The sequence below is a fragment of the Rhinolophus ferrumequinum genome, chromosome 19 (assembly GCF_004115265.2).
Source record: "Rhinolophus ferrumequinum isolate MPI-CBG mRhiFer1 chromosome 19, mRhiFer1_v1.p, whole genome shotgun sequence".
Taxonomy (NCBI): domain Eukaryota; kingdom Metazoa; phylum Chordata; class Mammalia; order Chiroptera; family Rhinolophidae; genus Rhinolophus; species Rhinolophus ferrumequinum.
In genome coordinates, this window is record NC_046302.1 from 16,829,031 (window position 1) to 16,841,773 (window position 12,743).

A 12,743-nucleotide genomic window follows, 5' to 3' on the forward strand; every position below is an offset into this window, starting at 1 on the left:
ACTAACTGACGCTTAACAGAAATTTGCCAACTCCTGAACTAGAGCTGCATGTATTAAGAAGTATAAATTTCAGTGTGAAAATAGCTTATTGCAGAATAATATGTATACAAGAGAGTTCAAAAACATGCAAAATACATTGATATTTATAGATACTTACATGTGTATTAATAGTATAAAATATGCATAGGAATCACAAACACCAAATGCATGATAGTACTTAAAACTATAGTGGGGCTGGTTATAGAGGGGGCTTCAACAGTTTCGACAATGTCCTAGTTTTTTAACAAATGTGGATCAAGTGAAAATGTTAGGATTTGATATGTAACTAGATATTGGGACATGGAGGTTGTATTACTTAACTACCTTTTGAACATTTAAAAAATTTCATAATTTGAAAATTGGATAATTTGATCTCAGCTGGTGTGTTGATGACAAATTAGTAAGATTTTATTTCATGACAGTGCTCTTAATATTTTGTTTTCTAGCACAGATTTTTCAAGTATTTTGGGTTAAAGTGATAGAAATGGAAGATTTCATACTTTTTTTTTTTACCGGTAATATTGTTTACATGTACAATTTATTGACAGAAAGCATAAGGATAATTTGAAAGAATAGTGTGAGTCTTTTTCGAATAAATAGTGTCAGGAAGGCTGAGGCCTGACCTAAGATGTGCAGTAAAAGGCCCTTTGTTCAAGAAACAAAGATGACAAAGAAATATTTGACCCATTGCATGATGTAAATGGTGTAATTTTAAAAATAACCAAAGCAGAACTAGCAAATACATATTATGGAAGAAAGAAACAATTGTGTCGGTTTTAGTCTTAGCTCTCTCACTAGCTGTGCAACCTTCCAGAGGTCACTTTAACTTCTTGGGGCTTAGTTTTCTTACGTATGATGGGAAGCAATTAGCTTGAATGATCACACTATTACGATCCCACCTCTGAGTCTTGTCGACTCCTGTTTTCAATCCGTTGTTTCTATCAGAACACATTATTTTCCAACATAAATAAATGTGGTGTGGAGAGTTAAAGCCCAAGATAGATGAAGAGTTAGTAAGCAGGGCCCTGCCATGTTAGTTCATCTCTTCAAGCCAGTAGTAGTTCTCTCTCCACTCCAGACTGATTGAACAACTTACGGTCTGCGAGTCTCTTTCTTGGCTCAGTCTTCGTACCTCCTATTTCTTTCTTCCCACATACTCTAGTTTAGGTTTGCTCCTGTGGTTTATAGTTGCTGCTTTTTTCCTGGGGTTGCATAGGTAAATAGACGGACGGTGGAACCTCTGACTGAATTAGCCAACATTGGAGAAGAGCAGACTTTTTGGAGAAAACTGGTGTGTTTTATTTTGGCCATGAAATCTGACCAAGTGTCAGTTGACCATTCAAGTAGAGATATGTAGTCGTTTCTTGAGTATACAGACTGGAGATTAGGAATGAGATCTAGGTTGAAAGTGTAGATTTGGCAGTTATCAGCTTATACGTGGTAAAGAAGGAGAGTATAGGCTAGAAAGAGAAGAAAGCATAAAACTGAATCTTGTGGAAAACCAGCATTTAAGAGAGAAGGAAGAGAGAAGAGGGGAAGAAGACTAAAGAATAACCTGTGAGATTGGAGAAAAACTAGGAAAGTATGACCTCAGGGAAGCCAGGCAGGATGAGGACTGTGAAAAGAGTGTTCATTGGATTTAACAACAAATGTTATTGGTGATCTTGTCAAAAACACTTTCAGTGGATTGGTGAACCAGAACGCAGGTTGAGGGTGAACTGGAAACCATGAGTGTATTCAGTTCTTTCAAGAATCTTTGCTGTTAAGGGAGGGCAAGTGGGGGCTGTAGGATCTCCTTGAGGGAAGTTATTTAATGCTAATTGAAAGGCGCTTGTAAAGAAAGGGTTGAAGATGCAGGTGCGGGGCAGGTACTTGATGGAACTCAGTTAACTTAGTAAGACTGGGATGTCCGGACGGAAGGATTTCCTTAGCAGTGAAGATGTTGTGACAAAAATGAGGAAAACAAGCGTGTAAGTGCAGCTGAAACTTCCAGTTTAATGAATTTTTCTCCCCATTGAAGGTGGAGGTAGTTATCAAGCATGAGAGGGGTGTATGTAGTAAGTGGTGTTTTGGGTAAGTGGAAAGGGTTTGAAATAGTTGCTGAGGCGGATAGGAGAGAATAGCCTTGGAGAGTAAGTTAAGATTGCTGATTGGAGACAAGAAAGAGTTTTAAGCAGCTCCTCTTGCAGCCTAGATTGGAAGCCTTCATGTTGGTACAGCGAAGGGGGGTAACAGTTGGTTTGATCTGAGGTTGCCGTTTGCCCCGTCAATGTGACAGAGTGTGGGATAAGGGTGTTGAGGAAGTTGGCAAGAAAATGTTGAAAAGAGAAACCAGGAAGTCTAAACCAGGGGTCCGTCAGCTGCAGCCCACCGGCCTCATCTAGCCCACCACCATTTTGTTTCCTTTTGTTTTAAACATTTTAAGTGTTTATATAAGTACCTACATAATATCCATAATGTGCCTCTTGGATCACGTAGCCTAAAGTATTTACTCTTTGGCCCTCTAACAAAAAGTTTCCTGACCGTTTATCTAGACTGAAATAGGTAAAAACAGGATGGGACTAATAGGCAGAAAATAGAGCGGTTCAGGTACATAAGGTAATAAGGTCCAGATGTTCGGTGTATTGGGATAACTGAGTGACAGCCCTGGGACAGGTCACAGTGAGGACTGTGAGTGAACGACTTCAGAGCTGGGCAGCGGGGAGTGATAACTGATCCAGCTGTGGATTAAGGAATCCAAACGGAGATTTGCTACCCCATCCTGGGTGCATGCAGGAATGCCTCGCCTGCAGTGAGCTCTTAGCAAATGTTTTTGAAGTGAAATCTTTCATTTCTTTATTAGCATAGCCTGTATCTTTAGGCAAAACTTGAATTAAATGTGTTGTTTTGTGTATGTGCTTGTTTTTGAGTAGTTGATGGATTTACAACTGAGCGACAGTAACTTTCGTCGACACATCCTACTGCAGTATCTCATTTTATTCCAATATCTCAAGGGACAGGTCAAATTCAAAAGGTAAGTTAAATGGGTAGTAAAGGATTTATAAACCACAAAGAGAAGGACTTGTTTATTGATGCATTTCTATTACATGTTGGGCTCATTTTATGTATAAGGGTCACATCTTTAAAACACTTCTTTTGCAGCAATATTAGATAATCAGGGGCTTTTGTTAGACTCGTAGCGGTTAGGACATTTGTTTTAGAGAAGAGGCAGTGACTGTATCCATTGTCCGTGGGAGTCTTTCCTGCCGAGCCCTGGGGTTTCCTGGGAGTTCTCAGTTGTATTGGTGGGAGGAGGTCTTTGCTCCAGACTCATCATCCCCATATCACTTCGCTCAGACCTTCTCCAAACCCAATTTGCAAACTAAGCCGGTAATCCTTTCACAAAGTATGGAGCTGTCTGAAAAAAAAAAGAGTAAATGTATGAAGCTCGGAGGGAGGGAGGGTTCGTTTCTTTGCGGTTTCAGAAAATCTAATCAGGACCTGTACTGTCTACCTGGACACCTCCACCTGTAGCACAGAGCACTTCCTCCTGTCTTGTCCGTTCTTGAAGTAGTGTTCACTATTACTTTATGGTATTTTTGTTAAGTTTGAAAAGCCGTATTGTAGTAGTTGTGCAACAACCTGGTTTTACTACCTGCTGGTTTCAGAATCCACTTTCATCACTCACTAGCTGCACCTCAGCTCTTTCAGACTTGTAATTTTAAGATAACATGTAGCAAGCACTCAAAAATGTTATTTCTTATCCTTCTGTGTGTTGTGGAGGTTTGGTATAGCATAGTGGAAAGACCAAAGACTTTGGAGCCAGACCTAGGCTTGAATTAAGGCTTGTGGCTAGGCAAATCAGAGCTTCTGTAGTCTGTTTAAATGTGCACACGTACTTTTTTTGACAATTAAATGAATAATGCATGGGAATTGCTCAGATCTTGACACATGGTAGTTTATGAACATTTATTGGATTGGGTGCTCTAAAGCACCTGATACATATGAGAGCTGAAGTAATGGGCTGCCTTCCTCCTTATGCAGGGTTTGGCGGGCTTTATTCCTTACATATTTTTTATTCAATTTTTTTCAAAGGCAGATTTGTAACTTTATTTGACAATCATCAGTTAGTTCTCTTCCACATTAACTGTTTGTAGATTTTTCAGAGTGCTGACAGGTCCATAGGTAACCCATGCATAGAGCTTATTTGGTGACTCGCTTCATCCTCATTACATTTTTGGGCATCCACACCCAGATGTGGTATGGGACACTCCTTATTCCTTTGGCCCACACGGTTTTGTTGAGTCTGGTGTCAGTGTGCACATCTGGGGTTCCTATTGCCTTCACGGCCAATTTCTGGATCTCTCTGAGTGCCCGAGGGGCACACTTCTTGAAACCCACTCCGTGGATGCGCTTGGAATGTTGATGGTTATTTTCTGGTCTCTACCTGGTTGATGGCAGAACAGCCCTTCTTCTCAAGACCCTTTGCAGGAGCCATACTGCTGGGCCCATGTTGGAACCCTATTCATTATATTTTGAATGCAGTTTAAAGGAATGTAACTGCTTTATCTAAATGCATCCCGTAGAGGAATATGTTAATATTGGCTCAGAGGTTTTCATCCCATATTAAACTTACTTTAGGAAACATTCATTGCTCTGTTCAGTTAATCAAATTAATTGAATGTTTTATTCTCCTTTATACAATTCCAACCACATCTTATCTTGAGGATGAAGTGCAAAATTTCCTCTTACAATCCTCTCAGTTGTGATTGCTTTTCTTGGTAATTTTTGACACTATGTACAGTATTGTTAACTTATCTTTTGTATGTCTTGTGTTTTTTAAGACAGTATAATAAACCTTGAAATTGAATACATATTGCTGTTTACTCAAGCATGCTTTTATTTGTTTCCTAGTTCAAACTATGTTTTAACTGATGAACAGTCACTCTGGATTGAAGATACTACAAAATCAGTTTATCAAGTAAGTTCAACACGCAACAAACCCATGATTGAACAAAATGGAAATTTAGAATTTTCTTTGTTTCAGCCCCAAATAGGAAAATAAGGATAAAGTTAAGCTCAGGTACAAGACCACAAACACTTCTTGGTTCCCTGCCTACAAACCACTCCTATGATGCAGAAAGTTGTTGAAAGCTTAGTATATTCTTTCTAATCACAGCTACTATCTGAAAACCCACCTGATGGAGAAAGATTTTCAAAGATGGTAGAGGTATGTGTTTTATATTTACATAGCCTTCTTAGCACCAAATAGAATTTCAGAGGCTTCCATATGCAAATGTAATGTCTTTGTTTTTCCCAGCATATATTAAACACTGAAGAAAACTGGAACTCATGGAAAAACGAAGGCTGCCCAAGTTTTGTGAAAGAAAGGTAGTAAATATATACTTATCTCAAGCAATATGAAAATGGCATTTCTAAATTTAATTTGACATTATATTATGTACAGATGGGTATATGTATTTCATATTAAAAAATGTAAGTTTTGTTCTATAAGATACAACCATTTTGATTTACTTCTGTTTGAATTTTTTACCTCTAATTTCTTATGATTAAGTTCCCAGAACAAATTGGTCTATAACTAATTATTGAAAAAAATGTTGTATACCCACTTCTTGTAATTTGTACCGTGTGGCATTTTTGCCTTTTATCTGATGAGTGTTCTGTAATAATATGAAGCTTCCATCTTTTTTAGGAAGAAAACAATACATTTTACATTAAACATTCTTCCATGTCTGCTGTCCATTTGTAATCCCAGTATGTTTTGTTCACCACAGAACATCAGATACCAAGCCAACAAGAGTAGTATGGAAGAGAACAGCACCAGAGGACTTCCTAGGGAAAGGACCCAACAAAAAGATTCTGATGGGAAAGTAGGTTAACTTGTCTCCGTTATTTGGGGTGTTATTAGTTATTTTTATATTTTGAAGATGTTACTTTAAGAACTCTCAGTTTCTGTGTTTTTCCAGTTTTTGTGTTTGGTACGTATATAGGTGACTAAAGTAAAACACCTCCCTATCAAACTATAGGGCCCCTTCTGTGGGTTCATACAACTGGACAAACTTCTATTTTGTCTCCTGCTTCCAGAATGCATGGTTCTAGCCTATGGCATTCTTTCTACATCACACATAATACAGTTGCTGTTAGATTGATCCAGCTCATTTCTAGTTGTTGCAAGGTTACTATAATCCTTGAATTTCTCTTACCTTCTAGTTAACTATTCATTGCTTTATACTGTGCTTGAGTATTTTTAGAAAAAAGTAATGGTGATTATCATTCAGTATATGCTCATATAGAAAATTTGCTAAATATCAAAAATTAGTGAAGAAAATTAAAACTATTTTTACTGTTTAAGTATTTTTAGAGTTTTAAAGCACGTGAAGATGTGCACATCTGAGGTTCCCATTAAAAATGTGTTTGTTTATGTATCTATTTTACAGTGAGGAGTTAACAAGGCTTTGGAATCTCTGCCCTGATAATATGGAAGCCTGTAAATCAGAGACAAGGCAAGTTTCAAATGTTTCACATGAAATATTGCTTTTCTCAAATATTAAGTAGAATGGAGCCTTTTGTCAGCTATAAGGAGAGTACAAAAGAAATGTAAAAGTTTATTGTGGTTGACAGCAGAATTTGGCTTCTCATCATAAAACACCTAGAAGTGCTAATAAAAATCATTTCAGAAATCACAAGAAAATAAGGATTCACGATAGAAGAGGGAGCTAAAAACCAAAGTATGAACTAATGTTTTGGTTGCTTCTAGTTGGAGAACAGTATAGAATGACTCCCACTTTTGGGAACTAGGAAACTTGGGTTTTAGGAATCACAGAAAGACAGAAGTTAAGGCCTTAGGCCTGCATGAATTTGTGACTGAGTTTTCCCTGAATAAAGCTGAGCCCCTTGACACACACTACATTATCTGTAAAAGAAGGGCAGAGTGGGAGGTGGAGGCACAGGAAACAGAGAAGCTTGTCCATTTCTACCTGGGATGTGGGTGAAAAGGAAAAAAGTATTCCCTGGGAAATTATAATTACAAGCCTGCTGTCATTCAGTCTTACAGTTTAAATTTATACTACCAGCAGTGTAAAGGAACCCCCAAGTTAAGGGAGTAAACTGAAAAGTCCCAGGCTAATGGTAGAAAGCTTTCCAGAGGTCACACCTTCAACCTAAGCCACACAAGGATCCTACAGATAAAAATCTGAACGAACATTCAGGGAGACAGTCTACTATGAGTACAACCAGCAGGTGAACAAACAACAGAAGTTAGCCACTTCAGATACTAAAACAATCAGGTAAAGACATAAAGTAAGTATATTTAAGATAATTAAAGACATGAAAGAAAGAATTGAAAATAAAAGGGAACATGACACTCTCATAAAGGACCAGATGAATTTGAAAAAACAAATACTTTTAGCAATAAGAAAATATAGTCATTGAAATCACAAAATTTAATAGTTTAAATAGCAGACTAGACACAGGTGAAATAAGAATTAATGATTTGAAAAATCACCCAGAAAGCAGTACAGAGGGATCAAGAGTTAGAAAATATGAAAGTGCAAAAGTCAAGAACCACAGAGTGACAAAGTCCAACAAACATCCAATGGGAGGAGGAAATAATAGAGAATGGGAAAGAGGCAATGCTCAGGCATAATGACAGAATAGGCATAAACTCTTATGTTCAAGTATAGATCTTAAGTAGGATAAACTGACTCTACACATTGTAATAAAGTCACCGGAGGGAAAAACCAGACCACAGCAAAGGAGCACAATTACACTGACAGCAGACTTCAAGAACTAAAGAAACCAGAAGACAGTTAAATGATAGCTACAAAGTGTTGAGAGAAAATATCGATCCCAAATTCTGTAACAAGTTAAACAGTGGGTCAGTCAAGAGTGACTGAGAAATAGTTACTTTAAGACTAAAACAATGAGACTCTATCATCAGCAGTCTTACTTTAAAAGGCTGTCAGGTAGAAACTGAACCCAGAAAATGTAAGTTGCAGAAAGATTGCTATACAAAGACATTGGTAAATATGAATAAATTTCATCAAGAATTCACTGTATAAAACAGTAATATTACCAATTGGGGGTTATTTAAAAAGGTAGAACTAACATACTTAATAAAAGTTATATAATACAAGGAGTGATCTGAATTAAAGAATGTTACAGATGAAAATAGAGATAACAAATACCTGGACTTCAAGTAAAACATGCTTGCTGAGTATGTAAAAGCAATAGAATGTATAACTTTCAAATGAGTTAAGGAAAAAAGTAAATATAGAAAAGTCAAGAAACAAGTAAATCAGGGTTGTGGAAGGGTACAAGCAGAATTCTATTTTAAAAATTTGAAAAGATTCGAAACAAATTTAGTTTTTTAAAAAAGCACATGAATGATAAATCCAAAAGAGTGGCTACCTCTGTGGGGAGAAGAGAACGAGATTTTGGGGGGGGTCGGTTGGGTACTCTCAGCTGTACTTGTAGTGTTTGTAAGTCTGAAACAGGTAAGGCAAAGGCAGGGAAAGTTTATTACATTGCTCCTGATTGCTTACAATACAGTCATTTTAAAACTAGCAAATTGTTCCAAACATTTATGAATCAGTGGTTGGGATGTTAGTCTGAGCTGTTTTATCTAGTGTGACATGTAGGACAAAAGAGGGTGGTAAACTCATAAACCTTACAGGTCTGTAATGTTCACCAATTAGCATGTTATTGTAATGAAAGTCATAAGATTTGATGCTTGATTTTTCTTTAGAGAGCCGTTTTTCTCATTTTAGTCAAAGATACCAGATCTTTGGATATTATTTATCAAAATTCTATTTCTAAAAACATTCAAGAAGATGCAATTAAAAACCAACCATGTTATCATGATAATAATCTAAAATCAGCTCAAGTTAAACTCTTAGGATCTTAGTATGTCTGGTTATTAGTTTTGGTTTAATTCTGGTTTAAAGTAAAAAGTACCCATGAATGGAGACATGAAACTTTCCTGTTTGCTGGTGAAATTCAAATGCTACCGTTTCCCCAAAAATAAAACCTAGCCAGACCATCAGCTCTAATTTGTCTTTTGGAGCAAAAATTAATATAAGACAGTATTATATTATGTTATATTATTATTATATTATGTAAGACCCAGTCTTGTATTATATTAAAATAAGACCAGGTCTTATACTAATTTTTGCTCCAAAAGACTCATTAGAGCTGATGGTCCAGCTAGGTCTTATTTTCGGGGAAACATGGCAGTAACCGCCCGACTGCCCTGTGAGCAGTAACATTGTCATACATTAGTGTAGAATACAGTGTCACGTTACACAGTGTATGGTAGATAATATGGTGTAGTACCACACTACCCCCTTAGTCCCCTTTGAGAAGTTTAGTCATTGACCGCCTTAAAAATCTGAGTTCTTAAGTAATCTGACTGTAACTCAATTATGGGTAACATCAGAATCTTTGCCACCATTTTACAAGTATTTTTAAGAACACACATGATCCTCATTAGTTATTTTTTAATACCCAGGGAATACATGCCGACTTTGGAGGAATTCTTTGAAGAAGCCATTGAACAGGCGGACCCTGAAAACATGGTTGAAACTGAATATAAGTAAGTAATGTTTCTCACAAGCTAATTTTCTCTAATATTTTTCTTAGGAATTGTATGTATATTAGAATGCTTATTAAGGGAGACAGTTGATAGAGGAGTAGTGCTTTTCCTCTTAGGTGTGTTTATGTACTAAGTTCACATTACATATCCTGATTCCGATGCCCTTTCCCATTGACTAGCAAGCACGACTTAAAATGATCCACATTTGAGAAATAAGAAGCCCCCCTTGAGCTTACATCTCCTTCCAACTGTCACCTTTTTATCTGTTCCCCTTCAAATCACATTACAGGCATGCCTCGTTTTCTTGTGCTTCCCTATATTATGCTCCACAGATGTCACATGTTTTACATATTGAAGGCAAAACCCTCCAGCAAAAATAAAATGACAGCACTTTTGTTTGCTATATTGACTTTATTCCGGTGGTGTGGAACTACATCCGCAGTATCTTCTGAGTATGCCTGTATCTCCCAGCAGTTAGTGATAATTGCTGCCTTTATTTCCTCACTTCCCCATCTCTCCTCAGCCCATTCCTGCCAGGCGGTCTTTCTGTCAAAAAGCTCTTACCAAGGTCACGTCTTCTTTTTCTGACTTCTCAGTATCATTCCCCAGTTGATCTCTCCCTCCTTAGATAATGTTTCCTTCTATTGATGTCCATCAAACTACACTCCTGTTTCTCCTCCTGAAGTCTTGCTGCTTCAGTCTCCATTGCTGGCTCACCAATCCTCTGCAGTTTTGGAGTAACTTCAGGACTCGGTCTCAGCTTCTTCGTCTAAATCTTCTAGGTGACACCACACAGCGTATGGTTTTAAAGAACAGGCATTACGACGTTGTGATTTAAGGGCAAGGGCCCTGTGTCAGCCTGCCTGGGGTCCAGTCCCAGCACTCTGCCACTTACTGTTAGACTACTGGGGTTGATTTAATCCCTCTGCTTGTTTCCTCATCTACTAAATAGGAATACAGTAGTACCTTGGTTTTCGAACGTCTCTGTTGACGAACATTTTGGTTTACGAACGCCGTGAATTTTATGGATCTATGGTATCATTAGATAGTAAAATTCATGCAAAATTTGCAGTTTTAGGGGTTGATTTTAAAGGTCTGGAATGGATTAATCCATTTTGCATTACTTTCTATGGGGAAACCATGCATCGGTTTCAAATGTTTCAGAATTCTAATGGACTTCCGGGAACAGATTATGTTCGAAAACCGAGGTACCACTGTAGTACCATTTCACAGGGTTCTTCTGAGGATTAAATAAAATTCACTTTGAACCATGCATGACATGTAATTAGCACTCAGTGTGAAAGAGTGCTGTGACCAGTTTTAAGTTAAAATTACTGTAACCTCTTAACTAGTGACTGGTCAGTTCTTCATGCATCAACCATTGATCTTTAAATTCACAAGTCAGCTCTCCTGCTTAAAATCTCCCAGTGACTATTAAAATGAAGATGAAATCCAACCTCCCCACTGGGGTCTAAAAGATTTACCTCCTTGATCTGATTGACATCTACCTCTCCAACCACATCTCTGCCTATTTTCTCCTGCTCTAACCAGACCAGCCCTGTTCAACTAAAAAGGTCTTTCCACCTCAGAACCTTTGCACTTGCTATTCCTTTTGCTTGAAACTTCCCTCCTGGTATTGCTGTCACTTCAGCTCTCATCTCAGATGTTGAGAGTTTTCCCTGACCAAGAAGCTCCTCCCCTTCCCCCTGTAATGCAGTCCTGTTATATTTATTTCATAGCACACATCTGACATTCTCATTTCTCATGTTTTTCTCATCCTTAACACTGCCTGAAATCATAATCTTATACCTTGTGTGTTTGTCAGTAATGATGCTTGGCCACATATTCCACATTTACTGTGTGCCAGGTACTTCCTAAGGACTTACCTTATATACCTATAAGGTAGAAACAGTTCTTTTCTCAATTTTAAGGAAATTAAGGCAGAGGGTAAATAATTTCCTGAAGTTCTCAGCTAGTAAATGGCAGAACCAGGAAACTCCCTCTGGCCTCAGGGACCCTACCCTAAGTTGCAGTGTTGTGGTGCCTCAGCTGTTCAGGGTGTACTTACACTCTCCACAACTCCTGAGTGCCCAGCTCAACGAGGACTTGTTGAATGAATATTGACTTATTATTGTTTGGTGAGGCTAGTTAGGTTTTTATTTCAAGTGATAGTTCTCTAAGATTCGTTTAAAAACTTAGATGGTATGGATCTCTGGAGAATAAGAAAGTTTGTATGTGTAATTGACAGGGAATTTTGTAAATGCTTAAAAGATTCAAATTGTTTAAGCAGAGATGTGTCAGAGAGAAAGGCTCTTAACTGTTCAGGCAAAGCCTCGTAGCACGGTGTTAACTTGTTCCCCACTGTCTAGGGATAGTTTTGCAGGTGCCAGCATGTCTCAGAGGTAATGAGGCTCATTTCTAAGAGATGACTTAATAAACCAGGTTGTTACTCTAATAACTTGGGTGTTGGAGGGGAACTTCCAAATGACTTGCAGAAACTCAAATGGAAAAAAATTGTACTCTGGATTTTTCTGCAGCTTGCCTCTTTCAGGAACATTGTTTAGAATTTTCCTGAGGTGTCCATTTCGCACCTTCCTTTGTCCCACCTGTTACTGCTTTGCTTCATTAGAGAACAGTTCATGATTCTATTCTTGGCATCATTACTTACTGTGTTGGCTATTGGATGTTTCCCTTTTAATTTTGGAGCCATTTTTATTTATGGAGGTTGGTACTAAGCAAATTGAAGTTTAGCTGTTACACAGATAGAAAAACTAAATGTTGATTCAACAATCAAACCTCAGTGTTGAATTTATAAAATACACTGGATTTATAAAATACCTGTAGGTGACTGCCGTATGGATATCAACTCACTGAACAAAATGAACCTATTATGAATTTTTCTTTTAAATAACTAGGTAGCTGATTCCTGTCCTGCACATACAGCATCTAGCCAGTATTGGACACATACCGACTTTGCATATAAAGTTTTAAAATGTGCCTGCTACAAATGAACCTGCCTCTTCCGACTCTGTTGGTTTCTATTATTAAGTGAACTGCATACTGAGAGGTTCTTTAGGACTATGGTCAGAATGAAAGGAAGGGTGCCTTCAGC

General features: G+C 37.7%; 1 protein-coding gene across 1 annotated transcript in view; it reads left to right on the top strand.

Moving 5' to 3' along the window:
- Positions 1-12,743, top strand: part of THOC1 (THO complex subunit 1) — a 47,395-nt gene that overhangs the window by 30,695 nt on the left and 3,957 nt on the right. The window contains exons 12-18 of the mRNA XM_033087704.1: positions 2,952-3,052; positions 4,933-4,999; positions 5,198-5,248; positions 5,339-5,409; positions 5,814-5,909; positions 6,477-6,542; positions 9,548-9,631. Coding sequence (XP_032943595.1) covers positions 2,952-3,052; positions 4,933-4,999; positions 5,198-5,248; positions 5,339-5,409; positions 5,814-5,909; positions 6,477-6,542; positions 9,548-9,631 — 536 coding nt within the window. The remainder of the gene's footprint in view (positions 1-2,951; positions 3,053-4,932; positions 5,000-5,197; positions 5,249-5,338; positions 5,410-5,813; positions 5,910-6,476; positions 6,543-9,547; positions 9,632-12,743) is intronic.